This window comes from Phalangium opilio, unplaced genomic scaffold, assembly GCF_054372755.1.
Source record: "Phalangium opilio isolate 3A_F unplaced genomic scaffold, DU_Popi_V2 ptg000024l_1, whole genome shotgun sequence".
NCBI lineage: Eukaryota > Metazoa > Arthropoda > Arachnida > Opiliones > Phalangiidae > Phalangium > Phalangium opilio.
This window is the reverse complement of record NW_028324155.1, coordinates 10,102,685-10,123,237: the sequence shown is the minus strand read 5'-3', so window position 1 is coordinate 10,123,237 and position 20,553 is coordinate 10,102,685. Positions and strand designations below refer to the sequence as shown.

Below are 20,553 nucleotides of genomic sequence, written 5' to 3'. Positions count from 1 at the left end.
CCTCAGGGAAATTTCTAATCTTTAGTAAAATTCAGGGAAATCAGGGAAATTTGCGTCAAAAAGGGGCCGAGTAATTGAGAAAAATGTTCGTGAATATTCCCTCCATAGGATTAACATTACACCCAACTTTGGAGGCTCATAACTCTGGTTGTACTAGAGATACGGGGATGTCCTTTGAGTATGTTATAGTCCTATTTGGCCCCCATCCAACGATACTAAAAACTTGTGGATCGAATAAAATGGGGCCAAGTAATTAAGCAAAATGTTCATCAACATACCCTACATTGGATTAACATTACACTATACTTTGGAGGCTCGTAACTGTGGTTATATTAGAGATACGGGGATGTCCTTTGATTATGTAATAGTCCCATTTACCCCCCCCCCTCCTTCGTTAACATTTGCTCCATAGGATACTCCATATACGGGAAATACCTGCAAAAATTCAGGGAAGTATGTGGGGAAAAACCTCATGGAAATCTCAGGGAAATTTGTTTTCCAAAAGTTGCATGAACCATATGTGTGTTGGTTTCTCTCTATGTAATTTCGTAATCTTCCCCAACGGCGGGTGGGTAAAAATTATTTGAAATACGTCACTTGACGTGATACCAAGATGCAATGGCTCCTTATGGAGTGGGACTAGTTAACATCTAGTCCTTGTTTTTCGCCAGATTGCAGCGCTAATTCCATGAAGTGATATTTTTGGAAATAAAACGAACTAAGCTTCTTTGAACCACCCACGCCTCTCTTCGGTCACGTGGTGCCTCTGACGTAATTCAAATAATTTGTATCCACCCGCCCATGCCTTCTTTACAGTCCCTTTAAAGTTTGGTAGGGAAATCAGTACTGTACCATATCTAGTACAGTTTCCCCCACTAATCCCACTCGATATATATGTGACGGGGTTGAATGAAGCTACGGCCTCCACCTATTTCCAAAGGTACAAAAAACCTCGGAAGGTGATTACCTTAATGTCAAAAAGGCCCAACCTCGCCGGAAAGCCAATTATGATCGGTGACATTTATACAACTTTCAATTTCAGTGAAACGATGATTAATTCAGGGGTTGTTTATAAGGCTATGTTGTAACGGGCATGTAATGTTACGTTCTTTATAGGCTGAAGGCCTGGGCTGGAACTATGTAATAAATAACCAGTAAATATTAATTCACTTTTTTATTAATTTTATTTTGCGAGGTAACAATTACGGTTTTCGTTATAACAGAAATGTATTACTTTACACGAAGTTCACTTCTCCCTTCCTCGCGCCGGCCATCATCTATGAAGTATTTTTACAGGCCAGAAACGGTACCGTTCCTCCCGAACAGCGAGGCAGAGAGGTGAAAATAAAAACACTAGCGTCGCGTAGTGAGAAAAATATGCTTTTCTTACAATCGTATCATGGTTGTATCTTATGCAGCGGCTTCCCACTTGCGCGAAATACAGTTGAATCCCGCCGTTTCTAGGAGACGTCAGATTATCTTGGCAGTGGCCATTTATCACAGTTCTCTCTCGAGAGAGGAAAAAGTTTTGTCTTCGCGACTAGCGCGCGTCGGGAGGGGGAAAAATTCACGCCTCTTCACTCTTGCAAAGTTTTTTTTCGGGTTTTCTCTTCATAGATGATGTCCACGGTACTAACCATTATTGAAGTGAACTTCGTGTAAGGTAATATATTTCTGGTTATAACATACGACCAACTGTTGATGGAGAAAAAATTAAAACCGTAAAAGTAAAATATACACCGTTGGATTTTCCCTATAAAATTGCATTAAAACACGCAACTGGGAAAACCAACAACTGTTTCTTCACTTTAAATAAAGCCGCATTTCTACAGCTACGAACACTCTGTCGTTGAGGTCGTTAAGTCAATGATGCCTGCTACGTTAGAAAGTATTTCAATGATGTTAGGCTTAGTAATTGTTTTAGTATTATTTTCACGCTACGAAGCTCAGAATCAGGACTCTTCAGCAGTGGTTTCCACTCAAAATAATCAATTTACGGTTGATTTCTTTAAGAAAATAGAAGATTCCGACGCGAATGTAATTTCGAGTCCGTTTAGCGTTTCTACCGTTCTTAGTATGTTGTTAGTCGGAGCTAAAGGACAAACAGAGACTGAAATGAAAACGGCCCTCGAATATAGTGATTTAACCCAAGATGCAATCAATGATGGGTATGTTAAGTTGACTTTCATTTACCGCCATTTACACTAAATTATAATTTGAGGCGCTTTCTCTTGATCTCATCCTAAATTTGGGAGTAGGACTGTAGGAGCTGTACAGCTAAAGATGATTTTGAAAACAGTAGCAAAATGTTAATTACTTATTTCATTAACCAAAATCATACTAGATTGATTTTATTCGTAATTGAAATTATATTTGATATTCAAAAGAAAAGTATAAATAATATATATATAATAAGAAATTTTATAATACAAATTCTAGTCACTAGAGACCACGCAAAATTCTAATATGGCCGGGTCCATCTTGTTGGTTCTTAAACACCCGAAACACCACGTGACCTCGCGCGTTTCTACTCGGGCGGTCGCTAATTATTAAAAGTTGGGAAAGCAAAAAAAATCCTCTCCGGTCGAGACGAGGGCTATCTCCCCAATTAAGAGGTATATCTTAAATAATTAAACAAATATTTTTCATGTTAATTATTTTTAACCGTCAGTAGTTTACCATAATACTAGTTAAGTCGTTTAAAGAAACGTTATTCCTAAAATCATTTTAAACATAGCTAATGTTAACGTTTGACTTCAATCGAACACCTTTTTCACAATTTTTGGAAATTTAGGGTATATAAGGCGATTCACGGTAAATGATAAGAAAAACCGGAATTGCCTGAACCTTCGGTGAAAGCCCTGCCATTGGGAGGCTAGACTTTTCTCGTAATCCTAGCCATAGCCCTAGCCGATCGCCGCGTGCATCCTAACAATAACGATGATAATGAGGGTAAAAGCCAACGTTGCTTTTTGTGAACTGCGAACGCGGTCTTGTTATTGCCAATACGTTTGTTCCGACGCGAACGCGGTGACAGACACACACGCATAGACACGTCCAGTGTAATACCTCTCCGTGACTTCGTCGTCATGCGGAGAGGTTAAAACGAGGGGTCGGTAATTCATGAAATCCCCTACGCTACCCGCGAAATCCAAAATCAATGCTGATTTCGAAATCAAATAAAAAAATCCGAAATCAGCAACGAAATCACAAAATCAGTAAAGAAATCATAAAATCAGTTAAAAAATCACGAAATCAACATAGAAATCACGAAATCAGAAGCGAAATCACAAAATCAGTAGTGAAATCCATTACAAAATTCACGAAATCCAAAATCAAAAGAAATCACGAAATCATGGGGAAAATTTCAAAATCCGAGGAAATCACGCGAAAAACCTCAAAACTCAAAGAAATCAAGGGAAATATCGCAAAATCCGTCGAAAACACGGTAAAAATAGCAAAATCCGACGAAATCCATTGGATTTTATCGAATTCTGAAATCAAACAAAAATCCGACGAAATCCGATGAAATCATATGAAATCAAATGAAATCCGACGAAATCAAACGAAATCCGAAGAAATGAAATTGGATTTCGAAATCCCGTACACTTTTTCCAAAACGTCCGACCCCTCGGGTAAAAAATGTTTTACGTAAAATCAATGAAATATATTTAGTGTATATAAATTTTATAAGGATATTGGTGTTATTTTGATCAATTTAAAGGGATACTTTCATTTAATTTCATTGCAATAAATCCCTATAAGGTTAATTTATTTCGATAGATAGACAAATAAGGATTCTGAAAATATATATGTTTTTATATTTTAGTTTAATTAATGATTTTTAAATTACGATTAAAAGATCCAAAATTCTATTGTTTTGCGATCATGAGGACACCTGGTGATACAGAGTCGAACCACCGAAAAACGTTACTAGTTCGTCTCTACCAATAGTCTCTACCATAAGTCTCTTAGGCTCCGTAGTGTTTTTCCTACTGGTAGGGGGATTCATTCTGTGAGCGCAGTATGATACAGATTGACGGGAGTTCCGTCACTACACGGGGTAACGCTGCCGACTTTCGGCACGGCATCGGCCGCTTCGGCGATCCCATACGTTCGCCGAGGCTTAATGAGTTTAAACCAATTATTATCATTGCACCGTTTCCGTTAGAACTTAAACACTGTTTATTCTTAACGTGGTTTTAATTTTACTCTCTCGGTTTAAATATTTGGCATTTTATTTTAATAATAAATCACAAAATATTCTAAAACTCGTTAAATCGTAGTTCATTTTACACGTTAACTCCATAGAAGCGTAAAACTCAAGGCGCCATACATTACAACTGCTCAAGCGCGGCCATAAGTGTGAAAAGGCTAATTCTCGTTCCTACTACTTTTTACTCCTAAAACGACAGTTTTCATTCCAACTACTAGCAACCAATCAGAGGCCGAACTTTACCTACGTAGGTAATGGGTTGAAAATGGCGACCGGTTTTAAATCTGGCGTTCAAAATTAAAATTTTTATTCACGTTTATTTTAAATAATAAATTTTTCTCGCGATTTCTACTGACCCCCATGTTTTTAGGGGTGGTTAATTTATAGAAAACCAATGTTAGTTTGACCAACTCAGATAAATCCGATTCTATCCCTTTAAACTGTTTAATAATTGGTTTTCTGGGCTTTAAAATCATCTAGATACCAAAAAATACTACCAGCTCTTAACGGCGGCAATAACTACACTCTGAATCTGGCCAATGCAATCTTCGTCAATTCGCAATTTAAAGTTTTGGATTCCTTCAACGCAACCTTGACTCAATATTACCAATCTCAGAGTTACCAACTTACGGGAGTGGAGCAAGTAAATAGCTTCGTCAGTCAAAATACCAACGGGAAAATCCCGACCATCCTGGACGATTTACCGGACAACACGCAAATAGTTCTAATAAACGCCATCTATTTCTACGGAAAATGGAAAACGCAATTCGATAAACAATTTAGCGTTGTACAACCATTTACAAACGAAGATGGAACTTCGACCAACACGAATTTGATGCATGTCACCAGTAATTTTCAATACGAAGATAATCAAGATTTGAATTCTCAGATTCTCGTTTTGCCTTACGTTGGTGAAACCGTCAAATTCATTGTTATTTTACCTGAGGATTCGACCGCGAATTTAGCGGAAACCGAAGAACTTTTGAACGGGGTTAATTTGGTGTCCACGGCGCAAAATGCCGTTGTGCAAAAAGTAATTGTAACGTTGCCAAAATTCAAAATTGAAAGTTCCTTCGACTTGAAAGATCCATTAATGCAATCGGGTATGTATTTAAAAGTGTTTTAATGGAAGTTAATGCGGAAGGAGCCAAGGTGCTAGCTACAGCTAAAGTCTTCCAGTTTTCAAGCAAATAGTGGTTTATGCCTCCCGCTCATAACCCTATCATCACCAGTCTGGGAAATAGCACACTTCCTCTGGTCCAAAACCAGTTTTTTAATTGCTTGGACTATTTTTTTAATTCAAGAAGTGGGGGTTACTGGTCCTCGGGACCAGTTTATTAATTGCTTGGACTATTTTTTTAATTCAAGAAGTGGGGGTTACTGGTCCTCGGGACCAGTTTATTAATTGCAAATCTATAGGAGAACAAAGGCTGGGACCAGTCCGGAGACCATTAAATTATTTCGGGCACTAGGGGGGGTCACTGGTCCCAAGGACTAGTTTAAAAAATATACTGATTTTTCCCAGACTGATCATCACCTCAGCACCGCTTATTTTGACAGAATGTCTAGCAGACTCTCACAAAAGAGTCCCCATTCCATAACTCAAATCTCAAACCACCTCTTAAAACTACGCACTGGTAAACTATTCACTGCTGATGTCAAAATTAGTCCTTAGCTCCAAATACCAAATGCACCGATAAAGTGGCGATGCGATTCGAACTTTTGAACAATCTTGATGCCAACAGACGCGCTTTGGTAATGGTATGTTAACGGACGAACTTAGCTTTAGAGGAAATCTCTCTCTCTCTATATATATATATAACCATCACGGGAGGGTTAAGGATTTCTGATATATCGTTGTCTCTAAAGTCTATATTACGATAAACGACAACCTAATCGCGAGGTATTCTGGGAGACGCTCATTGCCCCCATTTAACTCTCTCCTCCAACGTATAAACACTCCGAATCTTACACTTCCAAACACTAAACTCATTAACTTCTAGCAGAAGTGAGATGAGACTAGAAGTGAAGGGCTCTAGCATTGGTAATAGATCCTGGCATTAGTGAACAAATTTGAGGATTTTACGCCGCTTCAATCGCGCTTACGCTAGAGAGAAAAAAATTGGTCGAGTTCCAAAAAAATTTCTTACCCCCTTCCCCTCAACCTAAAGCGGCGAAACACGGAGGCGGGTGCTTGAATCTAGTTCGGCCGTCTACCACCGCGAGCGTCTCACGTTTTGGAGGAAAAATTCAGAAACCGCTACCAGAGGGCCAACCGTTGGTGTGTTATCAAGAATATTCACTTTCGCCGAGTGAAGAATTTGGTTAGCTCAGTACTTCTAGTCTCATCTCACTTCTGCTTCTAGCAAGAAAAGATTCAGCCAGAAGGGGATAATAAAAGAGAAGTATTATATACTTCCGATATAGCTTATATCCCAAGTTAATTTCTACGCTACATAATTCTGATGTGTTTCTATGATTTCATTGCTTGGTAGCAACGCAGTGAAAATTCTCCATTCATAATGTTTAACCTAGCTCAGCCCTAGATACGTTGAGTCAGAAGTCCATTAAATTAGCCTAGGAAGTAACTAAAGCGGGGTTTGGGACTCCCCTCTCTTGTGTAGCAATACTGAAGAAGGGCGACACATTCGCCACCTCGCGGTAATTTTTCTCAGATCTCCGGTTTAAGTGCGACTCGTCCGCCAAAATTTGCCCTATCGAGAGAGAAAAAACTATTGGCCGAAAACGCCCCCTTCCACTCTAAAACCGAGCCCTCTTTAGCATAGAATCAGGAGAACGAATGGGGGTGTGAATTTTGGAACAGTCAAGGTCATTCAGTTTTTTTATGATTCTTCATAAACCTATTGATAAAAAAACTATTTAAAGGGAGGGTGAAGTAGAAAATCAAGTGATTTTTTATCGATTCTTCTACTAATTACAAGACCAGTCTGCATAGTCAAACATTCAGGAAATACTTCCGAATGATTTTAAAATTCAAATTAGGTTCAGATTTAAAAGATAATTTTAAATAAGGACGTTCGACCAATCGCGTAACCCCCTGCCTTTTTATAATTAGTAGAAGAATCGATAAAAAAACAACTTGATTTTCTACTTCACCCTCCCTTTAACAACCGTGGCCGTTCCTTTTTTTAATTTTTTATAAATCAAACAAACTACCCTTTAGAGATCCAGCGTTTATGGGTTGAAGAAGTCACGCCCCGCTCACGTCAAGAAAGACTTCCTAGAGAGGAGCTCGAGATTTTTAACTGTGTTGGGAAAGGGGGAAAAATTTAACCCCCTATCCATGGAGTTAGGAGGAGTTTTTATCCCAGCAGAGACGTACGCTATACCAGCCATTGTAATTGTTCACTTCCTAGGCTAATTTAATGGACTTCTGATATTAGCCATGCGTATCCCTGCTTCTATACAGGGTGTTTCTGAAAAGTCCATCACAAATTAAGGGGCGTGTTTATGGGACCAAACTGAGCGGAAAGTACCAAAGAACATGGGGTGTACAACATTTTGTTACGGAGATATGGCCTTCCAAACATTCGCCCCTAAAACAAGGAAATATCCAAAAATGAGGAGTAACACTTAAGACCGACTAACCAGCTTGTTTAAAATTACTAGACAATTTCAATAGCCTTTAATCGAACAATTGATTTCTACCTTTACTAATCAGAAGCGTATAAATGAGTAGAAGTATGCCTACGGTGGTAATGTAAAATTAATCCCAAGTGACATGATGTTTCAAGATCTTCCCAGCACCAAGTAAAATGGTTCTGATTGAAGGGACTTTTATTAGCACAGCGTAAACAACGTTATTTTCAGGAATTAGTCCAAATGTCCACGGGCGGCATTACAAAAACGAGGCAGTCTTTCGAATGATACTTGGACATGTTGGAAGATCCCGGCTTGTTCCTGTTATCTCAAACCGTAAAAAGCTACGCAAATCTTCATCATCACGGACAACACTCTTGTACGTTAGGTATGACCTTGAGAAAACCTAAAAGGACATCTCGAATGTATTTGAAAAACCCATCTCCAATTAAGGGGCGTGTTGTTTGTTTCCAACAGAGTAAACTCGCCCAGAGAACAATTACAATGCAGAGCCACGTTTCGGCGTTAATGGCCCACAAAGGTGGTCCCAAACAAAAGAACAAACTTTAATTTGTTTCGTTCAGTAAGTATTTCATGTGTCATAGATAAAACGCCATGATTAATGCACAAAGAAAATGTTATTGACAAGTTTTCGGACCGCGATGCTGAAATGTGGTGGTGCACCATCGTGCATGAACCACATTCTGTTTATTAAACCTAAGGGTACGTCTTCGAGTAGTTCTGGTAAATCGTCCCGTAAGAACTACAAGTAAGCCACACCGTTTAACCTGGGCTCTAGGAAATATGGCCCAATTAAATTGTCACCCACAATACTACACCACACGTTTAAGCTGAATTGTACTTTGTGAATTCTAACGCAAGTTGCGTGTGGTTTTTTCTTAATCAGCAAACCAATTGGCGGCTGCTTCTCAAGGTCATACCTAACGTACAAGAGTGTTGTCCGTGATGATGAAGATTTGCGTAGCTTTTTACGGTTTGAGATAACAGGAACAAGCCAGGGATCTTCCAACATGTCCAAGTATCATTCGAAAGACTGCCTCGTTTTTGTAATGCCGCCCGTGGACATTTGGACTAATTCCTGAAAATAACGTTGTTTACGCTGTGCTAATAAAAGTCCCTTCAATCAGAACCATTTTACTTGGTGCTGGGAAGATCTTGAAACATCATGTCACTTGGGATTAATTTTACATTACCACCGTAGGCATACTTCTACTCATTTATACGCTTCTGATTAGTAAAGGTAGAAATCAATTGTTCGATTAAAGGCTATTGAAATTGTCTAGTAATTTTAAACAAGCTGGTTAGTCGGTCTTAAGTGTTACTCCTCATTTTTGGATATTTCCTTGTTTTAGGGGCGAATGTTTGGAAGGCCATATCTCCGTAACAAAATGTTGTACACCCCATGTTCTTTGGTACTTTCCGCTCAGTTTGGTCCCATAAACACGCCCCTTAATTTGTGATGGACTTTTCAGAAACACCCTGTATAGTCATAACTAGAGATGGGCCGATACCAGTTTTAACCGATACCGATATCATTCGATACTTGGGAAACCGATACGTACCGATACCGATATTTTACCCGATCCTTCGAATAAACCGATATTAAACCGATACCGATATATTAACCGATATCAATAAGAAAATAGATGCTATAATATAGGTTTTAGAGATGGGCGGATACCGATCCCATATCGGTATTGGTACCGATATTTGACTTTAACCGATTTATCGGTATCAGTTTAACAATGAACCGATATTTTTCTTCAAAAAATATCGGGTAGAAATATCGGTTCATTTTTAACCGATACCGATATATCGGTTAAAGTCAAATATCGGTACCGATACCGATATGGGATTGGTATCGGCCCATCTCTAGTCATAACTAAAGATCTTGAAATTACATAAAACCAATCAACAATGGTTTTTATTTGTCTTAGGTATGAAGGTGGCATTTAGCGATGCGGCTAATTTCAGTGGAGTAAGCGACATAACTAGTATCAAAGTGTCGAAGGTTGTACAGAAAGCTATAATCGAAGTGAATGAAGAAGGGACGGAGGCGGCCGCTGCTACAGCGGTTGTCGGTGTTAGGACCGCGGCTGTTGAGGAAGAGCCCGTCGAACCAATAGTATTCTTGGCTAATCGGCCATTTTTATTCGCGCTGTATCATCAACCGACTAATTCCGTGCTCTTCATTGGAAAATATACCAAGGCTTCATAAAAATAACAATGTGTTTCTTAGCCTCGATTATAAAAGCACTTTATAAATCCAATTTTATGAGTCTTCTCTTTAAAGTAAGGCGGGTTGCGTTAAATTCGGTTAACATTTCACCAAGTGACCGTCAATAAACTACGTCACATTCTTATGGGGGAGGGGGCTTGTAAGTTTGTGACTGTCCGTGACAAGGGGGAGGGAGGGGTTCTTCGATATGTGACGTCTCATTTAATATTGATTTTATTACAAAGTCAGTAAAAGGCCGATGACTCTTTCGTTATAGAAGAAAAATTATTATTTTTTATTTCCCGTCAGCCCGTCGGGAAATTTTTTGCTATTTTTCACGCGGACATTATTCCACAAATAAGGGTTTTTGAATTTCTGGCCGCCATATAAAAAGATGGCAAGAAATGGAACCCGAAAGACCTTTCATCCCGTCTAAAGGTTAAAGGAAACCAGTGAACTAAATATTTGTGAAATTGGTTGAAACGCGTGGACTTTGTTGCATAGAAAAGATTTTTTACATTTCTGACCGCCATTTATTAAGATGGCGGAGGATTGGAAAACTCTTTCTTAGTACGTGCCTACTACTTATGAGTAACGTTTCTGCAAATTTTCAGCCTTCTAGGGCAAGGGGTTTGGGCTGGGCGTTGATTATCAGTCAGTCAGTCAGTCAGGACTTTGATTTATATAGATATAGATAATACAACCTTTATCGTATATCCTTATGTTTATGTAGTTTATGTTCTAGTCCGCTATGTGGTCGGTTGAGAAAAAAAGGTTTACTTCAATGAACCTGGAAAATGGGCTAATTTACGTACTTATGTTTTATTATTCTACTTATGACGTAAGTAAAATATATAAACCATATTTAAAATGTCGTAGTTTATTAAAAATAAATTAATAAACAATTGTCTTTAATTGATTATGGGTATAGCAATAAAATTAATAAATAAAAACCAATGTTAGGTTAAAACTCTCAACGTCTAATATAATTAACAATATCGACTCTTAACATCCTCGAAACCGGATACTATCGCTTCTACTTCGGGCATCAAACTGACCCTGAGGTTCCTTCGACTCGAGTACTTCTTGGCCAAAGCTGGCAACTTATCTAGGTTGAACTTGTAGACACTGTCCGTGACTTGGCTAACAACGGGAAGCAAGTCAACTTCGTGGTACCCCGAATAACGAGTCAACTGAGCGTCCCAAGTGAATGTTGAACTCAGAGCTTTATTGGCTACTTGGAATGACGCGGCAGCTATCGTCGATGGAGGATGGGCCACCATGTCTTCGTCCAGTAAAGTCAGTTCCATGATGTATTTAGAAACGGCGTAGACCTTGGCGTTGCAACCTAAAGCAGTACCAGAAGTAAGATGAGTGTACAAGTAAAGAGCTCTAGCATTGGTAGTAGATCCTGGCACTAGTGAAAAAATTTGAGGATTTTATGCCACTTCCATCGCGCCTACACTAGAGAGATAAAAAATTGGTTTAGTTCCAAAAAAAATTCCCTACCCCCTTCCCCTGAACCTAAAGCCGCGGAACACGGACGCGGGTGCTTGAATCTAGTTAGGCCGTCTACCGCCACGAGCGTCTCACGTTTTGGAATATTAGCGTTTCGTTATCGTTGCTTATCGTTAGTAAATAATACGTTCATGTTTGTAATAAAAAAAAGAGGTTTAAGTTTAATAGTTACGATACAAATGAATTTACATGACGAGGCTTAAGTTACATTACGTTGTGATCAGACTCGTATCTACAACGAGAGTGCGTTATCGATTTATCCCTTTCCTCTCCTCGTGGATGGGGAAAGGGGGGGGGGTGAAAAAAAGAGTTATGTTCCTTATTGCGACAGTGTCGCCATCTATCATAGCTAACATTCGACCAATCCTGACTAACTAAATCCCCAGATTTACACATACAAAAAATAATATTTGGAACGGTTACGGCCCACGATACTTAGCAGCTGTTTTCAACGATAGTCCCGTTGCTTGTGGGGGTCTCTCGACCACCACCAAATCGCCTGGTTGGTAAGTCTCTGCTTTTGCCCGTTTGATATTGTAGCGTTGGCGTTGCTTTTCCTGGTCAATGCGAATTGATTGAATAGCGTCGTCTCTACGTTTGAGAGTCGTTTCGTCGAAGTCGATCGTTTCTTCTAACGTGTCTTGAATCAAATCTGAGGTTGGATTTCGTGATTTGAAGTTAAAGAGAAGAGCGAAGGGGGTGCTTTTCGTGGCATTATGGTACGTGTTATTAATTCCCCATTGAATCTCGTACAAATGGGTATCCCAATCGCGCTCATCTTCTCTAATGCACATGCTGGCTATAGCAGGAGTTAACTGTCTATTAACTCTCTCTATCTGGCCGTTACCGCGTGGCGTTGCTGTCGCGTTTACGATGTGTTTGACGTTCGACTTTTTACAAAGGTCTTTGATCGCCCGACCTGTGTATGAAGTACCCTGATCGGTAATCAATCTCGTTGGAGCACCAAATAATCCGATAATGTCTTCTAAAAAACGTGTGGTGGCTCGCATGCCGGTATCTCGAACAGCTCGTAGGATAGTGTACTTCGTAAACCCGTCGATAGCTGCTATGACGTATGTGTTTCCTTTGGTGCTACGAACGAACGGACCCAGGTGATCCATATGAAGGGTATGTAGTGGCGTTCCTACTTTGTCTATGGGGTGTAACATCCCCGCGGTTGCCTTCCAGCTGGTCGTTTGTGGAAGAGGCATTCTAGACACGATGAAACGTAACGGCGAACGTACCGTCTTAGTCGAGGAAACCAATATGATTCCGCTACTTTCTTACACGTTTTGTCTATGCCTACGTGACCTATGTCATCATGGCAGTTCTTGACGATTCTCCATCGAGCTGCATCTGGTACGACCCAAAGTAGAATCGGTTCTTCGTTTTCGTTGACAATTATTTTTCGATATATTCGTCCGTTTGATAAGCTGTAATCAAGAAGTTATATCAGTATCTCAGAGAGAAGATATTAATTCGCCAGATTTCCAGCTTTATCTCCAGTCATAACGTAGGTCCGCAGTCAATCCCCGTCTCTAAATTACAACCAGCATCTCATTGGTTCTTGAAAACTCACGTCAGCGCGACGACGCGAGTGAGGAAAATTTCCGACTGACGAGAGCGAAATAGCCCGGCGCCTCCTTTTACGTCCCCCCTTGTATTTTGAAAGGGGACTGGGACTATGGCGCGCGAATACAAAGGCATCTTATATCTTCTCTCTGAGATACTGATATAACTTCTTGCTGTAATCTTCGATGAGACGAGTGTCTTCCTTCGTACGTTTCCCTGTCTTCAATAGTTGTTCCCTGATATAACGTAATTTTGGGTCGCTAAACTGGGCTGCCGTTAGCCAATCTTCCGTTTGAACTTCGGTGTGCATGACGCACAGGCCTTTTGCTATTTGCATTTCCTCGGCGTCCTCAAAGGGTGCTCTACTTAAAGCGTCAGCGTGAGCCATCCTTATTCCCGGTCGATGCATTACTTCGAAGTCAAACTCTTGGATCCTCAGCCACCAACGACCAATTCGTGGGACTAAATGCTTCTTTGCCAACGTTGCTCGAACTGAGCTGCAATCCGTAACAACGGTGAATTTCAGCCCGATTAAGAAGACTCTGAACTTTTCTAATCCCCATATAACCGCGAGAGTTTCCAGTTCGCTGGAGTGGTAACGTGACTCTTCGCGGGTGGTTTTTCTACTAGCATAATAAACGGGGTGGAATAACGTGTCTTCAGCGTCTTCTTTTTGCATGAGTATAGCACTGAGTCCAATTTGGCTGGCGTCAGTGTGAACTTCGGTGATAGCGTGTGGACTATAAAGGGCTAACACTGGTCGGTCAGTTAACCGTTTCTTCAGGCAGGCGAAGGACGCTTCCTGTTCATTCGTCCAAGTCCACTCGACATCGTTTCGTATGAGTCGTGATAGAGGTTCGGCTTGAACTGCGAACCCCTTAATGAATCGTCTAAAATAACTTGAGAGTCCCAAAAATCGTCGGACTTCATGTACGTTTCGCGGTTGTGGAAAGTCTCGGACGCATTGAATTTTCCGTTCTCCAGGTCTAATTCCTTTCTCGCTGATGTCGAACCCGAGGTACTCGATGTTGGTTCGCAGGAAGTAACATTTTTTTAAATTCAACGTGAGTTTGGCGCGTCGGAAAACTTTCAATACCTCTTTGAGGTGCTCTAAGCCTTGGCCTTCGTCGATCGAGGGAATTAGCACATCATCTAAGTACGTAAGTGCTATAGCGTATCTAAGTGGTCCGAGCACAGCATTCATCATCCGTTGGAAGACTGCCGGACCGTTGCTCAATCCAAACGGGAGACGTAAAAACTGATAATGTCCGTCTGGTGTACAGAATGCGGTTTTCGGTTGCGATTCCTCAGCTACCGGAATCTGGTAGTAACCGGACATTAAATCTAGACTCGTAAAATATTTGTTACCACGTAAACGTTCTAGCTGGTCGTCAATTAATGGCAAGGGAAAAGCATCCTTTTTCGTAATTCGATTTAGAGCTCGAAAGTCCACGCAAAGGCGTTCGTCGCCCGTTTTTTTCTTGATAATCAAAATTGGACTTGAATACGGAGACGTTGATTCCGTGATTATTCCAGCAGCTAGCAATTCGGAAATTTTTGTGCGTACCTTTTCTCGCTCGCTGTAAGACAGATGGTACGGTCGATACGTGACTGGCGTTGTTGTGATTAATTAGATGTCCATTAGCGCTTGATCCGTTTTACCAAGTTCCGTTAACTTATCGGCGAAGCAGTCGCGATATTCGTTTAAGGTATTGCATATCCGCTTTTTCGTTTCCGGAAATGCATTCGGATCGACGTTGATTTCGTTGATGGTGAAGAGCCTCAATTCGTTTCGTTCTATGCTCAGCACATTGGCGTTTTCATTCTCGACGGCGGCTTGGCAAGGTGTCGCTCTTGCCAGATTTTGACCTTTGGCTATGGTCAACTCCGTACCTGAGACATTCATAACTGGCATAGTCGTGTGGCCCTCTTCGATTTGATACACCCCTTTTGGGATGCAGTACTCTGTATTCTCGAACGCTCGAAACTGGCCCTCTACAAAGACATCTTGCTTGTCGATGCTTAGGTCGTCTGTCATCAAATCGATATATCCTACGAATTTAGGAGGGATTACCGTCGCTGCTTTCACCCATAAATTAATAGGTTGCGGTGGGAGGTTAGGAATCTGGATTTTTAACAGTTGGTCGTCTTCTTCCGCGGTCGCATGTTCTTCTTGGAATAGCCTTAACGTGTTTTGGTGTTTTACTACGGTGACGTTCGGAAGTTCGGTGAGCGGTTGTCCGATGAGTAAGGATATCGTTTGGGACTCATCTGGAACCACGAACAGTTCTACGTTGGCCTTCACTTGGTCTACTTCGATCGTAGCTGTGGTTACTCCTTTTGGCTTCGTCGTACCTTCGCCGTAACCACTGATTACGCAAGTGTCGTTGACTGGTCCGTAGTTTAACGAAATGTTTGCGGCATCGCTTTCCCTAATGAGTACGCATTTGCTACCTTGGTCAATGTAGGACTTGACTGGTTGCCCGTTAACGATAGCATTCTTGAAAAACTTTTCGTTTGTGTCGGTAGCAGGAGTTTCGTTTGTGTCGGTAGCAGAAGTTTCGTTGGGGTCGGTAGTAGGAGCCGTTGTATTGTCGCATATGGTGAGTGCTACTATTTTAACCGCCGTAGTGTCAGGCGTGCTCGGGGGTTTCTTTTCGTTTCGGCAATCTTTTGCGACATGTCCTGGTCGACCGCATCTTTCACATCTAGCTCTTCGCTGAGGTTGGAGACAGTCTTTGGACACATGTCCATAATTACTACAGTTGAAACAGAGTGTTTCACCTTTGTCGTTATAACGTGGCTTGAATGGTCTCCTTTCGGTACTTCTTGCATTCTCTTTACTTTCGTTTCGTGTTGGCTGGTCAATGCCTTGATTAGCAGCGTGTCGTGGGCGATCGTGATGAGGTCGCTTTTTAACTTCTTCCGAATCCGCTAAGTCTAACCTCATTTCGAGCTGCTTCATGCATTGTAATAACTCTGGAGGACTGGCGAACTCTCGGACGCTGAGTGCCGTAATCAACGATTGATCCTTTAGACCCGTTATCAAGTATTCAATCATTGCCTCTTCGGTTAACCCGCATAAACGTGCTTTCGCAATTTTCTCGTGAAACAGGAAGGAAAACTCAGAAACCGCTACCAGAGGGCCAACCGTTGGTGCGTTATCAAGAATATTCACTTTCACCAAGTGAAGAATTTGTTTAGCTCAGTACTTCTAGTCTCATCTTACTTCTGGTAGTACGCGTGTAAAGAATTATTTGGTTTTGCCTTGAGCAAGTGAACGCTAGACACGCGGTAATCGGCAATGTGGCGAGCGACTACATGTCAATAGAACATTTTTTACACTTCAACTAAATACTCTCGGGCTTGATTTACTCCCACCTTAATTTCATAGTTACCTAAAGCTTTGCATAAACATCGCAGAAAATGAACCGGAAGTGGAGAGCCAACTGCAAACTTTAGGGTCTTCAACATGTCCAGTTCCATATTCAAGACCTCGTTTTTCGTGTAAGAATTATCGGTGAGATGAACGAGTTGGGCCACTTTGGGAGCGCGAGGCTCTTCGTACTTGGCGGCGATAAGTAACGCCGTGACGCCGACTAGTTGCAAGTGAACCGCCTTGACTGTCACACGTTCCAGGAATCGATCCAGTAAAGAGACCGTTAAGAATAGGGTTTCGTTTAGAAGTTTGTACTTCATTTGAACCTGTGGGATTAGAAGCATGTTAAGTATAACTCGGTGCTGTGTTTTCATCAACATGACAACAATAAGTAAACTCAGTGAGCTCCGTTAATATTGGTGTGTTTCAGAGTGAAACCTGTTTATAGCCTATCAAATAAAGCTTTCCTAGAAGAATTCAACCCCTAATTCGAAACCTTAACTTATTAAAGATGACTTTATTACTACACAGCGAGCTTGATGGAAACAGATTATACCTCCAGTTTCGGCCTTTCAGAAGGTAAAATTGGTATGTAGTACATTATCTACCGCATGCTAAGGTCGCCAATGAACCAGAGGTTACCTTTGAGAGAAATCAGCATTTTATATCATACTTATCGATATTTTGTTAATTATGGTTCTATATCTGCCGTCAGATAGTTAACACTTCGGCTAGAAGACGACAACATGAATCTTACTTAAGCCTAACCATAAGCCTAATCCTATCCCTAAGGCCAGGCTGATTTATTAATCACGTACACCATAAACACAAATGTGACCAGGTTCCCGAGTTATACCCAATATTTCCGGCGTTTAAATCTTACCTCCACGAGCCAATCGATCAATATTTTTCGCATGTGAACGGTAACGTACACTTGTCTCTTCATAAACCCTTTCTTGATGGTGAAGACTTCCTGGACTTGTCGTAAATATTCGTAAAACTCGTCAACATAACACGAATCCGAACAGACATTCACGCTACGCTCATCCATGTCCATCAAGTAATTCTGGATACGCCTTGACGAAAACGACACCGTCAAGACTTCTCTGTTGACTTTGTGGTCTTCTGGACCAGAACTAACGTTGAGACTAGTACCAGGGGTTCGTGGTATAAACGGGAACGGTACCGTACCAACAACTTTCAAGGCTTCTTGAACGAGGATCTTTGATCGCAAATTATCAGGCATTTCTTTTCTGCAAATTCTCTTCGCAATTTGGTTGTTGACATCCGCGGGTGATTTATTGCAGTTATCAAGGTTGATAAAAGAATGGGTTTCGAAGCGCTTTTTTGCGCTGTAAGAGGGTGAAATTCTTATAGACATAATTTCTGTTAGTTAAGAAATCGGGTAACAGCTTCAACAGCGCGCTGTAGTTAAATGAGAAGCGTCAGTCGCACGCGAGCGATTTTAAAATTTATCAGTTTCCCGGACGAACAATTAACCATAGACCAAATATTCTTTCACTGACGTTGTCACGTGGTACACTGTTTCTCCATGACGTCACTTAATGTCGTCAATAGCATTGAGTTGAGAAAATTACCACTAGAGTGGCCTTTGCGCTAACCTGCCTATTGTGGTACGTGGGGCACTTTTGAAAACATCGGGACGGACAGACAGCTACCAAGTTTATCACTCGATGGTGTCGCCATCTCGAAGCCTAGATAATAAATGTATAAATACATGTATTCTTGAAATCAGTCAAATTTCCCGCCTTTCCTTGATTGCCCCCGGGATGGCGCCACAAGCGCGTGATATAGTGTATTGGGTCTTATATCCTAGCGAATGAAAGGCCACTCTAGTGGTAATTTTCTCAACTCAATGGTCAATAGTATTAAAGTGGAATTTTCCAAGAAGTGGTTTATCGGAGTGAAATTGAACGTTACATTAATAGTGCATTAAATACAGTTAATATTTATCCATTTTTACTCCAATAATTTTACTCTATGCTCTGGATATTACAGTGAAAATTTGACTTATCTTGTCTAATAAATATCCTTCAGTCTAATCCAATATTTCCTTTTTAAATTGCATGCCACCATGGAGTGATATTTAATAGTACAAAGCTTGAAAGTCATACTTTTACCGAAATTTTTATTTTCACTCCAATAATTTTACTCCACAAAAAAATGGCAATGGAAATAGACGAAAAACATTTTAAAAATTTCGTACTTTTTTTAATCTTGTCAAAAATTACTCATGTCAAACCAATCAAAAAACAAATTTTTTAGGTTCCTAATTCGTGAACAGTAGGCATAAATTTTTTAAAAAAACCTTAAAGTAGATTATTTTAACCAATTTTTTAAACCGTAAAAAACATTGCCTTAAATCTTCCTTAAAATATTTGGGAGAAAATTATCGTTATTACCGTTTCCTCGGCTGCGCTGAACAGTTTAGTTGAAATTGGTTAAATATTTTACTTTGTACGGAACAAATGAGTTTTACTTTACGTGTCGTTTTATTATGCATAACATTTGCTTTGATAACGTCGTCGTCTGTCTTTCACTTGAATTTCATTAAAGATTTAAATGGGAAAACCGTCGTCGAAGTGGAAAATGGCAATAAATTCACCTCTGACCAACTAATGGTAAGTTTACGTTTAAACTTGTAGTTTTTGTGCCAATGTTCGGAAAACATAAGCTTGTGTAATCTCGCTATGGGTTCAGGGGAACTGGTTAAAAGTATTTGCTTTATTTCCCGTTGAAGAAGATTAGGGCTTAGTATTGCATTTAGTTAGTAGCTCCAGAAGTAAGATTAAGGACTATTAGTATCGAGGTAACCAAATTCTTCACTAGGCGAAAGTGAATATTTTTGATAGTGGTAGTGTTTTCTGAATTTTCCCTCTCCAATAGGTGAGACGCTCGCGGTGGTAGACGTCCGAACTAGATTCAAGCACCCACGTCCGTGTTCCACGGCTTTAGGTTGAGGGGAACGGGGGTAGGAAAGGTTTTTTGGAACTCGACCAATTTTTTTCTCTCTACTGTAGGCGCGATGCAAGCGGCATAAAATCATCAAATTTGTTCACTAGTGCCAGGATCTACTATCAATGCTAGAGCACTTTACTTCTAGTCCCTTATCTTACTTCTGGTAGCTCCAAGAAGCGATATCTTGTTTACTAGGGAGAAGGTATAAATTCGTCATATTTCCAGCTTTATCTCCAGTCCAAACATAATTCCGGAGTTAATCCCCGCCTCTAAATTACAACCAGTATCTCATAGGTTCTTGAAAACTTACGTCAGCGTGAAGCGAATGACGAAAATTATGTATTTTCCGACCGAGGAGAGGCGAAATTTCCCTGCCTCCTTTTACGTTTCCCCTTATATTTTGAAAGGGGGACGGGGACTAGGCATGTTAAAACTTCTCCCTAGTAAACTAAATATCGCTTCTTGGTAGCTCTCAAGCCGTGTTACCTCCTACGGTGACCAACCATGGAACCCATCTCTAATCTAGATTTAATATGTAAGAAAAAAAAGCTACCCTTAAAAAATTAAACCGCTTAGTTACAGAGACTAGAAACGTTTTTACTGTGTTAAATGAAATTAAAGGTTAATTCAATTTAATGAGGTAGGCCTATTGGTTATTTTTTATCTTGAAAATAAAACTAGTTTCTTTTAAAATCGGTTAATATTTCACCAGGATGCAAATATTTGAAATAATTTAAAACCCGGTTCACACATAAATCTCGAATCATTTTCTTTCCCCATACGCGTCATAATTACGTAAGAGGTGGGCTCACGCGCCAACTCTCTCGCTCTTCAATAAGCCTTTTCCAGTCCCATATATAAAATATATTAGCCGGGGGGGGAAAGCAGAGATTGCAGGCATTTTTCCCACCCTCTTTTGTTCACGCGTAGCTGGTGAAACGTCATTTTCAATATTTCATATTTTAAGTTTCGAACGGGATTTAGCAATAATGCATGCCAAAGCTTTGGTTCTTGTCTACTTTTCACCTCCTACGTCACAAAAAAGCTAGC

General features: G+C 40.4%; 2 protein-coding genes across 2 annotated transcripts; one reads left to right on the top strand and one right to left on the bottom strand.

The window, feature by feature from the left end:
• The first annotated feature begins 1,869 nt into the window (after window positions 1-1,869).
• Window positions 1,870-10,075, top strand: LOC149692816 (leukocyte elastase inhibitor-like). The gene is made up of 3 exons (XM_089868778.1): window positions 1,870-2,168; window positions 4,667-5,319; window positions 9,775-10,075. The coding sequence occupies exons 1-3, from the start codon at window positions 1,870-1,872 to the stop codon at window positions 10,053-10,055; spliced, it is 1,233 nt and encodes a 410-aa protein (XP_089724904.1). The 3' UTR covers window positions 10,056-10,075.
• Window positions 10,076-10,754: 679 nt separating this feature from the next.
• Window positions 10,755-18,854, bottom strand: LOC149692815 (G2/mitotic-specific cyclin-B-like). Its single transcript, XM_089868750.1, has 3 exons — window positions 17,408-18,854; window positions 16,544-16,850; window positions 10,755-11,403 (listed from the first exon to the last, which is right to left on the bottom strand). The coding sequence occupies exons 1-3, from the start codon at window positions 17,903-17,905 to the stop codon at window positions 11,045-11,047; spliced, it is 1,164 nt and encodes a 387-aa protein (XP_089724876.1). The 5' UTR covers window positions 17,906-18,854; the 3' UTR covers window positions 10,755-11,044.
• Window positions 18,855-20,553: the final 1,699 nt, after the last annotated feature.